The 16777-nt window shown below is 37.0% G+C and overlaps 1 protein-coding gene across 9 annotated transcripts in view; it reads right to left on the reverse strand.

Annotated features, from left to right (window-relative positions):
* The window catches only part of DENND1A (DENN domain containing 1A), a 518366-nt gene that overhangs the window by 377962 nt on the left and 123627 nt on the right, over window positions 1-16777 (reverse strand). For all 9 annotated transcript variants that reach the window (XM_047768359.1, XM_047768362.1, XM_047768357.1 and 6 more), the window contains exon 3: window positions 1659-1702. In XM_047768359.1, the coding sequence (XP_047624315.1) occupies window positions 1659-1702 (44 nt within the window). The remainder of the gene's footprint in view (window positions 1-1658; window positions 1703-16777) is intronic.

The following is a 16777-nucleotide window of genomic DNA, read 5'->3' on the forward strand; positions in this document are numbered from 1 at the left end:
CAAATTGTCACAGTAGTTATCTCTAAAACTACAATGACTTATTTTCTTTTTCATTATCTATCTTTGCTTTATCTGTGCATCTCCTAAATTTTTTTTTGCCCATGAATATATTACCATGCAACTTTTTAAGTTATACCAAAACAAAAACAAAAAACAAATATGATGTTCACAAATCTTCAGATATAGCAAGAAACTACATTTAAAGGAATAAAACCGTATGTTAATTATGTTATTTTGTTTTCTCCTACACAATTTTTTCTCATTGGGTAATTCAGCTGATGGGACCACAAAGATTATTTACGTACACAACAAAATTTTTTAAAAATGATTTTCTTAAAGAGCTATGTCCTCAAGTCTACTCTAAACAATACTTTAAAATGTTCTACCCTTTAGACATTGTCTAAAGAAAAAAAATCATTAATAAAAAGGTTCTATAATCTTTGGATTGTGTAGTTTAAATCCAGAGGGTTCGATCCCATAGCAACTTAAAGTAAGATAAAATTTTAACTCTCTTGTTAGAAGATGAAGCTAGAGGTGGAGTGAGAAAACTACTATTTTTTTTAAAAAAAATCTCATTTAAAAGTCTTGACATCACATGCAAAGCAAACCACACCAGTTCTCTCAGGTTCTTGTACAATAACATCTCATTACAACGCATCTCATTATACTGATTATCCAGTTATATTCCTAAAGATGTATCAGATGCCTTGCCGTCTACACAACAGGCCACATTGCAAAAGGTGTTACTACTACTGTACTGGCTATTTCTATTCCATTATACTTATCCTCATTCAAGGGCATTTTTTTTAATACACAAAACTAAATAGATGCACTTCAGAAAAACGGCTTTGCTATGTATAGTATCAAGCTGTTTTTTTTCACTATAATCAAGGATACTTTTATTTCAAAACTCATTTAAAAAACATACCAAATTGCAAGTTTTAGCTAAAAATGTAAGGTGCCCTCCAAAGCTACAAAACATCTCTAATATTTCTCAAGATAGAAACTAGAATCCAGAATGTATAACCCAGATCTAATTATAAAGAGTAGAGCAGCTTCAGAACTTCAGCAGTATTTTGTGCGTAAAATAGTTCCTTCTATACCACTGCATGCTTGCAGAATGCAGGAAATTCAACATGGCAGGACCAACTGGCCACACTTAACCGCCCTCACACTAAAGACCATTCCTGCATGTGTATCTTCTCCTTCAAGTACTACCACACACTATAACACAGTTTCATAATTTATTTCCAGTTCCAGGAAATGTGATAAATCTCCATCCTCCCTACCTTTTTGTTATACTGGTTCTTGACTGCTTAAATAGCATTAAAAAAAAAAAAAAAAAAAGTTCACAGGCACTCCAAAAAGGATTTCCTAATGAACTTCAGACTATAGCACACCTCAAAGTAAGAAGTAAAATTTGTGATAGAGTCTCTTCCTCACTTTCAGTGCATTTTTTCCCTGAAGGTAACACACCAAATCTAGCACCAATATTTTCAATCCTGCTTCAGTATGTTTTACTTTTTGTCTTGGGTTTCTAATTACTGTTTCTCTTCTAAAAATTCATTTATCTCTTTCAGTAAAAAGAACACTAATAATATGTTGAACAACTCTGAAATAAATTTTGTCATGTAAAAAATTAATTACGCATTCCGAACCTGGTCACTGTAGTCCTCCGGGAATTGCCTCTGCACCTCAGGATCTGTAAATAATTGACAGATAATATTAATTGGCTTTGGATTAGTGAGCAAGCAGAGGATCACACATTAATATTTGATCAGAAGATGATAGCAGCCCTGGCAGGGGATCCAAGGGGGGCAGCTGAGGCTGCTATGTTGATGAGCACAAGGAAGGACTCGGCAAGGCACTCCCATTACCCTCCTCCAGAAATATAAAAAAGAAAAATTTTAAAGACCTGATGCTACTGTTAACTTTAGACTATTACCTAATGCAAAAATCTGGCCAGCTGCAAATTGCCCTTGATATGTTTTTCCAGAGAAAGAGAGTCTTAAACCTGCTTGACTTTTCTTCTCTTATCAGAAGCCTCCGTTTCATAGTTACAGATGTATGCTTGATAAACCACCTTAAACTAGCCAGTTTCAGATTGTGTGTGTTGGGAAAGGGAGGTTGGGTGAGACAAGAATTGTTTCAAGGAACAAGTGCAAAATTCCCTGCTTTTAAAAATAAAATATATCCTTTCCCAAATACTTATAATCTCTTGAAAACAGATTAAGTTTTCTTCAAAACAACACTTCGCAGTGTAAACAAAATATCATAATATATTATGTTCTAACACAGACTTGCTCAGAAACTATCAAAATATATAGGTGAAAATATCTTTCATGACCATCTGTTTAAAATGGAATTAGGAAAGGGGTCACTTGATTCCTCAATCATAATTGCAAGATAATCCAATGCCATCGTCTGTTAGTCAATACAGAGTGTACTAATTAAAAGCTATTAGCACTCCATTTGCTATTGATTAGACAAACATTCAATCTTTTCTAATAGGAGAAATGTAGTTCCTCAGAGACACATTAAGGGGAGTGATCAGAATAATATCTATTTCAGAAATCATGTATCAATGCACAAGGCTAATGGTAAAGCAGAATATTTGAGGGTCCCCGACCTCAGCGATCACAACATATGCCACTCAGTTTTTACATCTAGCTTTTAAACATACCACTTTACTTCTCCATGAAAGTGAATCCATGTAAATGTTAAAACCATCCATGTGACAAGATAAAAATGCAGTTGATTGTTCAGCAGTGAAGAACCAAAAGGGGATAAAATTATGGGCCCATTCATGAACTACCTTTAAATCCTAGAAATACTAGTTTTCAAGTCAATGAAGTCAATGGATGTTATTTTTCAAAACTCAAGACTAATAGCAAAAGTAGGAATATTCAAAAGTTCACAGCAGAAGCAGTGCTTCCCAAAATGGCTGATGCAAAAAAGTGGAAACTATCTCTACACTTCTTCAGCTCTTAAAGTGTTTTCTGGTTGACTTAGAAACTTGGGATCAATTTCTTTACTCTTGTTTTCAAACACTGGAAAGAGACCAATGATGTGTATAGACTGGGACTAGTAGAACTCTGGAGTAATCTCCCCAGCAGTACCTTGCAGAGCTGCCCTGGTGGGTCAGAGGAAGAAGCTGTTGCTTTTCTCTGCCCTGAAGTGCTGAAATCTTGGAGGCTAGAGAGCACTAGCAGTGTGGTGTGAAAAAGCATTAGGTCTACAGGGAAAAACTAGCTAGCCAGATGCAAAGAAAGAGCCAGATGCCCAACAAACCTCTAAAAGTGTGCTGTGGGGGTGGGCAGAAGATCCAAAAAAGAGGGCAGCGCCTTTATTTCCTAAAACATATATAAATGACTTTGTCCAGACAGAAAAGAAAGAAAAAAATCTGGTATTTTACTTTTTAAAATTTGGTACCAAGACCAGCTCCCATCCCTCAAAAAATGCAGCTCTTAAGTCACTAAGGAACAGAGTGAAACAGAGGCTGGAAAAGCCAGTTGTCATGTTGTTAAACACTCTTCTTCAGAAAACTTCATACAGAAATGACTCACATATCAATCTTTAATATCGGGTCCTCTTTCTTGTAGTAGTTTGATAATTTGAAGGAACCTCAAAATTATCAATGGAAAGAAAAGTAGAATCAAATCAAAGATTTTTTTTTTTTTTAGCACCATTTTCTGAGGGGATGAATATCAGAAACCAAAATTTGGAGTACATTCTTTGACTTTTAAAAAATGTTTCTTTTTTTTTCAGTGGGAAAAGGAAGGATTTTAAATCTTTAACCAACTAACCCAACTATGTTTACAAGAAACTACATTAATTAACTTGTCATTTTTAAAATGTATTTTATTCATATGTACAACACAGAATTGAAAAAAGAGAAGATAATACACTGAAGATAAAGATGATCATGTAATGCCGAGACAGGGGTCTTTCAAACCATATTATCCTAAATACTGCCTCAACAGTAGGCAACATCAACTAAACACTTTCATCAACTGAATTCCTTCAACTGTCCTAAGGCTAACCCTAGCATGAACTCCTAAATTTCAAGAGAATCATGTTCCAAAATAATACATGAATTATTGTTTACTATGATTGAAGCATAAAACTTTGATTCCCTTAAGGCCCTGAGATTTACAAAAGCAAACTTCATGGGTCTTTAACACTTTCAAAAGCAACATTCAAAAAAAAAGGCAATGCTTTTTAAAACCAAAGCCCAGCCTATAAAGCTCCATTCAATTAGCTCAAAGATCCAGTCTGATAGTTAATAAAACTATGGAAGCCATTTTACAAAATTTAACATAAAAAATTTATATGAATTTTCTTAAAATGTCTGTTTTACACAGGAGGTTGAAATCTTCTTTCACACTGAGTCGATCATAATGCCATAATGTCACCAAAATATCGACATTGGAAACATCTGAGTTAAAAAGGTCTAAATACAATCTGCTTTTCTCAAGCAACACAACACCCGCCTTACTAACAGTTTCAGCATGGCACATGTACAAAACCTAGCACCCTGCAGTTAAGCAAACCGCCTTTAAATTTTCTGTCTGGCAGCAATCCACTTGCGTGTCTGTATGTTTTTACAAGTACTCTATGTATTTCATTGCATCAGCTGCATTTCTTTTGAGTTTTAAATGGTCTGGGAACATTTTATGAAATGTTCTATATCTTTATATGGAAAATAACATACACTGGAAAACTGTGCATCGGCCTAATATTTATATATCCATTTCTTTATCCACCATCAAATGCTATAATTGCTAATGTTCCAAAACGTCTCACATTCATACCCTCACAGCCTAATGCAGTGTCGCTAAACATAACTTTCAACATAAAAATCTGCAGATGAGAATACTACCATGGAAAAAGTAACATTACAATTTGTTTAGGTAACTGGGGGTAAGAAAGAATAGAGTTACCAGCATTAGGTTAAGCTTTTTCTTTAAGAATTGCCCCTCTGACAGAAAAAATTAAGAACATAATATTGTAATACATTATTATTCTTTCTCAGCAACTTTCTTCAGATTCAAGTAATAGATTCTCACAAAATTAAAAATCAACTTTATCACCTCCCAGGACAATACAATATTTCTGTTGAAATGTATTTAAAATATCTTGCCAACAAGATGTATGGCATGGTGAGTCCATGCATGGCCTAACCACACAAGGCTAAAAGAAGCAGCTGGCTGTAGAACCAGGCTTCACATCATGTCAATCTGATGAGTGAGCTGTAGCCACCGTCTTCTCCCAGCCCCACGACCATGCGAGTCGCCGACCTTCCACAGACACATGACCTTACACACACACGCAGCCATCACATCTCTTCCACTGGAAGTCACAAGAGCATTTCCAATTTAAAAACATCATTTCACAGTGCAGGACTCCCAAAAGCACAATCTCATTCAGACATAGAACATGACTATGCTTAAAAGCCTATGTCTTCATGGCAAAAAAAAAAAAAAAAAAAAAAAAAACCAAAACAAAAAAAACTGATCTCACAACAAATACTTAACATTTTTTTTTCTTTTCTTTTTTTTTCTATTTTTTTTTTCTTTTTGTCTTTTTGCCATTTCTTGGGCTGCCCCTGCGGCATATGGAGGTTCCCAGGCTAGGGGTCGAATCGGAGCTGTAGCCGCCAGCCTACGCCAGAGCCACAGCAACACAGGATCCAAACCATGTCTGTGACCTACACCACAGCTCACGGCAACGCCAGATCTTTAACCCACTGAGCAAGGGCAGGGACCGAACCCACAACCTCATGGTTCCTAGTCGGATTCGTTAACCACTGCGCCACGACGAGAACTCCTACTTTACATTTTTTTAAAGAAAAGCTAATTTTCTTCCATCTCAACAGTCCATCTTTTCTGGTCTTTAACTGTAACATACTTTTAAATCTTTAAGATATACCAGATTGCCACAGGATGTTTAATTAATAGAATAAGAGTTTAGGCAAGACTTACTGGAAAGGTACTATAAATTATTTTACACGGGCTCCAAAACATTGAGTTCTGCCTTAGGCTTAAATTTCCTCGAAAACGTGGTAGACAGATCTTTTACAACAGAAATGCAAAATAATTCATAAAAGAACTGTGCTTATGTATGAAGGCTCATTTGTAGATTGGTAACTAATAAGTGTACACACACACACACACACACATATTCCTTACAAAATTACTTTCCTGTTTTTCTCTGTCACACCAATGACTGACTCCATTTGAAGGGGCATGACACTGATTACTGAAAACTACATTGTCTTCATTGTCTATGAAAGGTAAATTATTGCATAATAGTCAAATGTTACAATATTCTACAACTGGAGTTTTCTCAGGAAATTTAAGAGAAAGTGCAAATGTAGGCCATTAACAGGAGAATCTACACTGCTTTCACTTTTAGCATGCTAGGCATCAAGGCAGAAAACAGTACATTTAATGCCTGCTAAATTTATCCAGTCATTATCTCTAGGATATCTCAGTCAATAAGAGACAAAATATTGAACACATTTAAAGCTTACAAGGATAAAAATCTGCCCTTTAAAAGCAAGACTTTAGCTATAAATGATATAATCTCATTGCTCAATTTCATGGAGTTTAAGATACTATCTTCCTCTCCCCCAAAACCACAAATGTTAATCCCAGCTGTAATCAGATTTAATTTTCCAGATGATAAGATGGGAATATGCTGCAAACGAGTAATCGTCCATTATAATGCTCTTTCCCTAATGACATTTTCAAATTTTATGTACTAAAAATGTAGACCCTCAGAAAATAGCCTGAGAAGCTGTGCATTTTGAGGACAAACTCAATCTTCCTCAAAACACACTTAGAAATAAACTTTCTTTTAATCTTCAAGAAGAAAAGTTAATTGTTTTGTAAAATGTAGAATTAAAAGTTTCTTGATGTATGGTTGCAACTGGATAGCACCAAACTAATAAAGAGCTTCAAGGATACTATCTATCAAACCTGTTAGAGCTATGAAAGTCAGCTTTACCTACTTTGTATTATGAAATATCTGAATCGTTAGTTTAGACTCTTAAAGAAACACAATTATTCTAGTGAATTATTTCATTTATGGGAGTTCCCTGGTGGTCGAGTGGTTAGGACTCGCTGCTTCTACCACTGCGGCATGGGTTCAATCCCTGGTCTGTCAACTGAAATCCCACATCAAGCTGCTACACACCGTGACCAATAAAATAAAATAAAATGGATTTATTTTTTAAAAAGAACTTAAAAACCTATTTCATTTATGATAGCTAAAATTTACTTATTAAAAGTATTTTGAAAGAAATGTTTCACATTAGCAAAAACAAAACTATCAACATATTTTGTCTTTAAAACTGTTTTTAAATTAAAAATTTCTCATTTCAAAAAAATTACTGATCCAAAAATGCAGATTGAAATTACAAAGGAGTGTAATTCACTAGTTTTTTAAAAATCACTTCAAAGTACTTTAAATGAACATTTGGTCTGCATGTACAAATGAAATTTCTTACTTATAATAGCCTATAATAGGTATTACCTTTTTGCTCTAAAACATGAAGACTGTCATTAAAAAAAAAAAAAAAAAAAAGCCTTTGCAAATCACCAATTTTAAACCATGTTTCTATTCCAGCCATTTTCCTCAACACTGGCAACTTAAAATACATTCAAATACTACTTCACAGCAGCCTGATAACACAGGAACAGTTCACCATCTACACCTATAAAAACAAACTCAAATAGCATTATTCAGTAAAGGAGAGCACAACCCACCTCAGTATGGCAAGCAATGGAACCATTCACATGCCAGATTCCTCCTCAAACTAGCATATTCTGCCTTTCAGACATATCCTCTCCGATGTTGACTATTTACGCATAAACAGCAGACACTGACCTATTGTTTTCAGTTGTTGGACTTATGAATGTAGTACAGTTACCAATTAACTGAATCAACAAGTACTAAATGCATCAGCTGTTCTGCAAATAATGAGTCCATTGACATTATGCAGTAAAATCTAGGGAGTTTCATCTTTCTTTCTAGAGAATACTGATAGATTTTGACCAGCAAATGCTACTACTTACTGATAATTTGAAATATTTTTCATAATTAAATTCACCTACAGGAATATAAATCTGATCCTTAACCAAACATTTGCTGCCTAAACCCCAAAATCAAACACAAGTCAAGTTCCAAAGGGAACTTTAAAATGGAAAAGAGAGGGTGTGCTAGAGGGAGAAAAAGTCAAAAGAATACATTCACTTACACTTACTTTTTTCCCTACTGAATATGCTAGTTTTCAACTTTCATTATTATTTGAGTTTTTACATTAGTTCAAAGTTTTGAAATAATTCATAAAATCTACCAAACTGGCAGATATTGATGAAGGTTTTTAATGGTTATAATCTCAAGCTTCCATTTAATTTCTCTAAATTATTTTACCCCACTGTTTTGAATGAATACCCTAAGTATCAAATTTTTATTCCAATGTGAATAATTACTTCAAAGTTAACCTAAATTAACTTAAAAGGGCACAGCTGTTAAGGTTATGTACCTCAAAAGTGATACCACTGCATATGGTCTTCATAAACACGTATGTCACATTTATCAAATTTGGTGAAAAGAGATATTCACTCAAATACAACTACTGACTGAGTACCCACTATGTGCCAGGCACCGTAACAGGCATTTTACATAAAATATCTAATTTTATCTTTATGACAAAGTTATTATTGGAACTATCATCATCAATTTTTTTTCTTTTTTGCTTTTTAGGGCTGCACCAGTGGCATATGGAGGTTCCCAGGCTAGGGGTCAAATCGGAGCTACAGCTGCAGGCCACAGCCACAGCCACACCAGATCCAAGCCACATCTGCGACCTACACCACAGCTCACGGAGTTGGGCCAGGGATCAAACCCGTGGCCTCATGGTTCCTAGCTGGATTCGTTTCTGCTGCGCCATGATGGGAATTCCTCATAATCAATTTTATCATAGTTAAAGCAATCGGTTAGCACTCATCCAAAGTTAGAAAACTACTATTTGCACACGGCATAAATACTCTGATGTAACTAGCCCAGTTGATCAATAAACCACAGCCTTTGCTCCCCAGGAGTTTACAGTCTAACTCTAATGGAGAACACAAAGAATTAAACAAGCAATCACCACAGGGCTTGGTAAATGCTGCACTAAGGATTAGCAGACAGGCACTGAGCCTCATCCTGGCCAGGACAGAAAAGGCTTCAGGAAAGAGCAGCAGAGCCAGAGGTCTAGTCCAGAACTATACCAGGGTTCATCTCATACTCCCACACACCCCTTCTGAACAGTCTACATGACAAGGAAGAAGTATTTTGTGAGTCCAGGGCCCACGTTCTACGAAGCTTTGTCTCCTACAAAATGTTTTGCCCACAGATATATCGGCATAATAGAATAAACAGAATAGATTAAAATAAATTCATTAAATACCCTGTCTAAATGGATAAAAGGCTTATTTCAAATATCAGATTGAAAAGAAGTCTTTGAAAGCTACAGTCTTCCTAAAGACACACTGGCATATAGTAAGCGCACAATAAATATCAGTTGTTGTTATATTAACCCCAGTGGAGAAATAAGCAAGCTCTATAAATTAGATGGCTACAGATGTATAGGTGTGCCTCAAATTGGAAATACATGTGTTCCTGAAATAAACTTTTATAAACCCAATTAAAATTTTCCCGTTGCCTGCCATTACTTACTTAGAAATATCATTACTTTATCAGAAACTGATTTTCTCTTCATTGTCAGTGGTTCAAAAATCCTTTAGCTACAGTTTATTTGCCTCCTGGCATCTGTTTGCTAATGATCTGTAAACATCAAATGCACTAGGGACTCTCCCAGACTTACCGAAACCCTGAGGTGAATCTTTGTATAAACTGAAGGACCTTTCTGTTAATTCCTTTGCTTTCTAAGTCTGCATTCCAGGTTTCAGAAACAGATTCATTAAAGATTTCTGCAGTAATAATTATAATAATTATAATTCAGCTACCACTAACTGAATGCCTAGCTGTACTAGTCATTGACATAAGATTAAATAAGATAATAAAAAAAACTACCTAACAACCACTCTGTCAGGTAAGTAGATATATCCTTATTTTATAAATAAGACAAGAGAATTAAGTAAAGGAGCTGAGTTTCGGCCTAGAACCATCAGGCTCCTAAGAATCCAACACTGGTTTTCTATTTTGGCTTTATTTATTTATGTTCTCCTGTTGATCTGTCTTCTAGTCATTATTGTGATTCAACAATAAGAATACATCTGGACAAATAACTAAAACATGTTGTCATGAAATAGGCCTTAGCAGATTATGAATGAGAGCTTTCCAATTTCTCTATTTAAATGTCTTTGCCAAGTTCGGGATATAAATAAAACGACTCCAAAAGTAACTAGCACTCAATTTAACTAGCAAACACAGTTTTTGAAAGATAAATTCATATTAAAAACTTAGAGTAATTTTGAAGGCAAGAGGTTATCCACATCTTCTACCAAAAAAAAAAAAAAAAGGTCATTTGCTAAATAGAATGAATAAGAACACAGAAAAAATGTTTTCCTGCTTAAGAAAATGTGTTTCCAAGTATCTCTAAATCACTTTGAGAACCAAAGCCAAACCAGTACGTATAGAGAAAGCTGACACCCCAGCAAGGGAAACATAATACGCCTGTCAACCAGAAGACTCTATCTTATACCAAAATTCTGCCTCTCTTCCCTGAAGAAATCAGCCACTGCTGCCTAGTAGTTAGCCATATTTTTACACAAACAGTGCCTATACCCTTTGTCACTTTTGTATATGTGCATGTATATGTGTGTAAAATACACATAAAATTTGCTATTTTAACCATTAAGTGTACAATTCAGTAGCATTCAGTATATTCACATTATTGTACAACTATCACCACCATCCATTTCTAAAACTTTTCATCTTCCCCTCTGAAACTCTGAACCCATTAAATAACTCTCCATTGTCCCCTCCCCCCAGCCCTTGGCAGCTACCATTCTACTTTCCATATCTATGAATTTAACTACTCTAGGTACCTCAGGAGTCATTCAATATTTGTCCTTTTGTAACCGGCTTATTTCACTTGGCAAAATGTCTTCAAGGTTCTCCATCTTGTAGATATTGGAATTTACTTTTTTAAGGCTGAATAATATTCCATTTTATGTATATGCCACATTTTGTTTATCTCTTCACCTATCTATGGACAGTCGAGTTTCTTCTATCTTCTGGCTACTATTAATAACGTTGCTATGAACATGGGTGTACAGGTTCTTATTCAAATACATGCTTTCGGTTCCTTGGACATTTTTCCAAAAGTAGAATTGCTAGATATGATTATTCTACATATAATTTTTTTGAGGACTTATACCACTTTTAACATGTTTCAAGAACTTTATGTTCTAAAGCTAGAATCCCTATTCTGGCCATTAAGCCCAACCCACCCAATTTTATCTCTGTTTCTCAAAAATAAATCCCCAAACCTAGCCAGTCTGACAAAAATCACTTTCCCACAAAACTTGACGTGTGTTGCTCATCTTTCCCTTGTTCCCACATCTAAATCAGACTCTTGCAAAACATGCTCTTAGGCATCAGAATTTATAAATGTGGCCAAATGTATATTCTTCAATGAATTAACACCACCACCAGCACTTTAAAGAATTAAAAGGACAAAGAACCATGTCCTCCATCAAAAGTGCAATTAATTTTACATGTAGCTGGCAAAGGAACAGCAAAGCTGGCATGTTCACTTACTTTGTGCCCTGACTGACAAAGCTCCTTTACTTGCTTTCTAGCATTCATGGTCACTGAGCAGCAAAATTCTCAATCCCTAAGTTCTCTTCACATTCTCACATTCTGACTGGACCCAAATGCTGGCTTCCTCTGGAGCCTCTCAAGCAGTAAATATTTCCATTCCACCCCTCCTCCCACTGGCCTAGAAGTGGGGTAGGTCGTCTGTTCCTTGTTGTCACTTTCAGATCATTCTCCCTCATTTTCCAAAACCCCAGATTTTAACCTCAGGTCACCAGACTACACCCCCTCCCCACCCTGCTCTGTTGTCATCTAATCCCAAGGTCACTCCTCATTCCCTGAATCTTACAGATCCTGGTACACTGCCCCTCACTCTAATACTACTCCCACCACAAACTTACAATTTTACTACATATTCACACAGATGATCCTTTTAAATCCCACAAGTCTTGATTTCTTGGCCTCCTCCCCACCAAGGATCTTTCCTCTCTACCTTATCTCGACTTCTCACTCGCATGGTCACATCCAAATCCTACAGTTACCAAGAACTGAAACCCCCTCAATAAATTACTGCAGTCCCCAGTCATGACCTACCTCCTTCCCTTCTAGTTCATTCCCTACAGCATCTCAACTTCTTTCTTCAATTCCACAGAGATATACACTCTATTAATCTTTTTACTCCCCTTCATCCACCTCAAGTCCATACTATCCTTACCCAGCTTAAATTCTATTTTGTTTTTTATAGGTTTATTTTATATAGAATGATTTTTATTTTTTTCCATTATAGCTGGTTTACAGTGTTCTCTCAATTTTCCACTGTACAGCATGGTGGCCCAGTTACACATACATGTATACTGTTCCTTTACATACATCCTTGATGCCTTTATGCCTCTCTTACTGTGTTGTCCTCACTTTGCAAAACCACAATCCTTGTTAAACCCAGCTATCTACCTGCACCCCTGTATCTGGAGAAAAACATACAACTATGCTGACTAATCTAACTTTAAATTCAGATTATTCACTGTAAGTGCACTTTAATGCGGCTTAGTAATTACACCACATTTTTCTTCGGTCATTTACTCTCTCACTTTCCTTAGTGACCATTTCATACGTTCTCCTCTTTCATCAAATCTCCAACGTCCGGAGTTCCCGTCGTGGCGCAGTGGTTAACGAATCCGACTAGGAACCATGAGGTTGCGGGTTCGGTCCCTGCCCTTGCTCAGTGGGTTAACGATCCGGCGTTGCCGTGAGCTGTGGTGTAGGTTGCAGACGCGGCTCGGATCGCGCGTTGCTGTGGCTCTGGCGTAGGCCGGCGGCTACAGCTCCAATTCGACCCCTAGGCTGGGAACCTCCATGTGCCGCAGCAGCAGCCCAAAGAAATAGCAAAAAAAAAAAAAAAGAGAGAGAGACAAAAAAAAAAAAAGACAAATCTCCAACTTCCCCCAGCCTCAGTTGTCACTAATTATCTTATTTTCCCCTTCAATGAGAAAACCAAGCAATCAGGAAAAAACTCTTACAAGTCTCCTCCACCACTTCTATCCACTTATTACCCCTGACCCCAGAGACTCTACCTTCATCTCATTAGAATGGAGAACTATCCATGCCCTTTACAAAGGCCCCTCCTCCACCTGTGAACTAGGATCTATGCCCTCTCACAAACTCGGACATCACTCCACCAATTCTGTTTTAATAATTTTACCTTTCTACTGGATCTTTCCATCAGCATGCAAACGCACTGTTATTTTTGCACATATCTTTTTAAAGATCAAGCCTACCCCCCCACAGCTACCACCCAATTTCTCTCATTCTCTTTAAAGCTATATAACTATACTCACTGTCACCAATTCTTCTACTCCTACTCTCTTGAACCCAAGCCAACCAAGCTTCCACCCCACCACTTCTCTGAAACCACTCATGTACCAATGACCTACTGTTGACCTCAGTTATTAATCCTCAGTTGCCTCTTACTCGACCTGCAGCATCATACAACACCCTTGATTCCTTCCTCCTCCTTGGACCACTTTCTTTCTGCATGTGGCTTCCAGAGCATCCTACTTCCCTGTCTCAGTGGTGCTTCTTGGGCTCCTTGCTGATGAAACCAAATTGGGCCCTGTGGGGGTCCTGGTCACAAAAGCCTTTCTGTGTCCCCCACTTCTTGTTTTTAGAAAATACACTTCATTTAGACCCCTGACCTTCCCTGAGTTCCAAAGGGTGGGTTCAAACCATTGCCAATCAGGGAAGAAAGGGGATGCAGAGACAAGGAACAGTCTAGAAACAATAGTGCTGCCTTGGGGGAGGGTCCTGGTTCCTCTTCAAGGAATATACCTAACAATATCTTTGGGCTCTTTGGCAGAACTGGAACTCCCAGAAAATAAAAGATGTTCACTACATGATGAAGTTTTCTTTATTCCAGAAAGACAACCAGAACCAATGCCAGGGCCACTAAACACCAGATATGAAGAAGAATACAAGCTTGCATCTACCCTGATCCTTATCTGTGGCCCATTTTCCCCTTCCCAAACAATAAAAACCACCTCTTATTTGCTTTCGAAGTGGGGCACAGTCTTTAGGGCATTAGCCTGCTGTGGTCTCCTTTGCCTGGCAAAGCAAAAAAGCTATTTTTTTTCTCCTTCACCCAAAACTTTGTCTCTGCATTTCTATTTGGCACCAGTAGACAGCGGCAACAATGACCTCTTCCTATTGAGCCCCAGAGTTTAGTCCACTTCTCCTTCTTGATGCCCTCCTTTGCTGGTCTTTTTCTGTTTCATCATTTCAAATACGAACATGCACTGCCAACTTTGTATTATTTCTCCAGCTCAGACCTCTCCCAACTCCAGACTCATTTATCTGACTTGTCTACTCAACATCTCTATATGGATTTCTAATAGACTTCTCAAATTTAACATGCCCAAATCTGAACTCCTGATCTTTCACATTTCTGATCCAATCTATGAGCCAATCCTATCTACTAAATCTTCAAAATATATTCAAATTCTGACCATTTCTCTCCAGCTCCACCACTATCACTCTGGTCTAAGCCACCATCATTTCCCACTTGGATTACTACAATAGTCTCCTAAAAGACTTCCTGCTTCTGCTTCTGTGTTTCTGTAGACTGTTCTCAAAACAGCAGCCATGTAATTCTGTTAAACTTAAGTCAGGTCTTCCTATGTTTGCTCTTCACCAGCAATTCTCTGACCTCACTTCCCACTACTCTCCCCTCCCAATTCCATCCAGAGGGGTCCATTTGCTGCCCTCAAATATACAAGCCATGCCTCCACTTCAAGGCCTTTGGCCTTGTCCTTCATTCTGTCAAACAAACGTCAAGGAATGAGGTCTGTGCTATCAGTCTCATTTACAGGTTACTTTCCCAGTGTGGTCTTCCCCAATCACCTTATTTAAAATTATAGTTTTTCTTTAGCACATTTTACTATCCAACATACCATCCAACAAACTATTTAAATATAAAGTATACATACGTTCTTATTATGCTTTCCCCTCCTAGTATGTATGTTTTATGATGGAAGGGGTTTTTTTGCCTTTTTTTGTTCACTACCGTATCCCCAGAACCTGGAATAGGGCCTAGCAAATAAATACTAAATGAATGAAAGAGGGAATAAAGGAAGGGAGCAAAAATTCAACCACTCCTTCTAGTAAATAATCTGGCACTTTATTTCCAAAGTATGTGTGTGTGTGTATACACATATTATTTATTTACATCTTATCTGTTCTATGTATTATTATGTATTATTACTATGTATTATTATGTATTATGTATTATTATGTATTATTATGTATTATGTATTATTATTATGTTCTATGTATTATTATTATTACTACTACTTTTACATTACTATTATGATACCTATTAAAACCTTCTTTTATGGGCCTTTCAGTATTAGAGAGGCTGGAAAGCTAAAAATGACTTCTTGGAGTCCCCATCATGGCACAGTGGTTAACTGAGCTTCAGTGTAGGTCGCAGACACGGCTCAGATCTCGAATTGCTGTGGCTGTGGTGTAGGCCAGTGGCTACAGCTCCGATTTGACCCCTAGCCTGGGAACCTCCATATGCCGAGGAAGCAGCCCAAGAAATGGCAAAAAAACACACCAAAAAAAAAAAAAAACCAAAAACAAAGAAAAGGCGAAAAGGCAAAAAGACAAAAATAAATAAATAAATTAAATAAAAATGATTTCTTAAAGGACCCTGCAACTAGGATACCAGGTGTGAGTATATAGTACAGAAGGGGGAGCCAGGAGGTAACACGAGGAATCTATTTTTCTGATACAGAACCAGGAGGAATAGCATGATGGCTCTGGAAGCAACAACTTTGATGGAGACTTCCTGAGCCCAGATGGCAAAGGTGTGAATATCCTGCAGCTGACATCTACAGTTTCCAGATTCCCCCAGCTTCCTGACATGGCAGAAGTAGTAGTTCTCTCGGAGTGCTACTTTTTGCACTGTTACTCTGAAAGTAATTCCTGAAGATTCAGCCTAAAGTCTATTCTTCCACCTTTTCTAGTTACTCTATGAGACCAAATCCTCTGTATTCAATCCTTTTTCTGATAAGAGTAGTTTCTCTTGTCTTCAACTGGACCCTGACTGATACACATCTTGCGCCGTCTGCCCTTCATTTATCACATTGGACTATAATCTTCCGTTTACTGGCTGATCCTGCCTAACCCTAGCTTTCTTGACAGAAGTACTTTTATCTTTGTATCCTCTATACCTAGAACAGTATCTGAATCATACCACACAATCATTTTTTGGTAAGCTTTTAGACATTGCAATAGCCATGATAAAATGAGAAAGATGAGGCATGAATATTAAAACGCTGGATTGGGAATCAGCAGGCCTAGATTCTACCACTTTGTGATCATAATAAAGACTCTGAACCTGAGTTCTCTCAAATACTAACTGAAAATGTTTATTCAACAAGTTTCTTGAGTCTAAAATTCTATGATTCTATAATCTAACATCCTTAGACATCTCACTGCTTTGGCA

Source organism: Phacochoerus africanus, chromosome 2 (genome assembly GCF_016906955.1).
Source record: "Phacochoerus africanus isolate WHEZ1 chromosome 2, ROS_Pafr_v1, whole genome shotgun sequence".
NCBI lineage: Eukaryota > Metazoa > Chordata > Mammalia > Artiodactyla > Suidae > Phacochoerus > Phacochoerus africanus.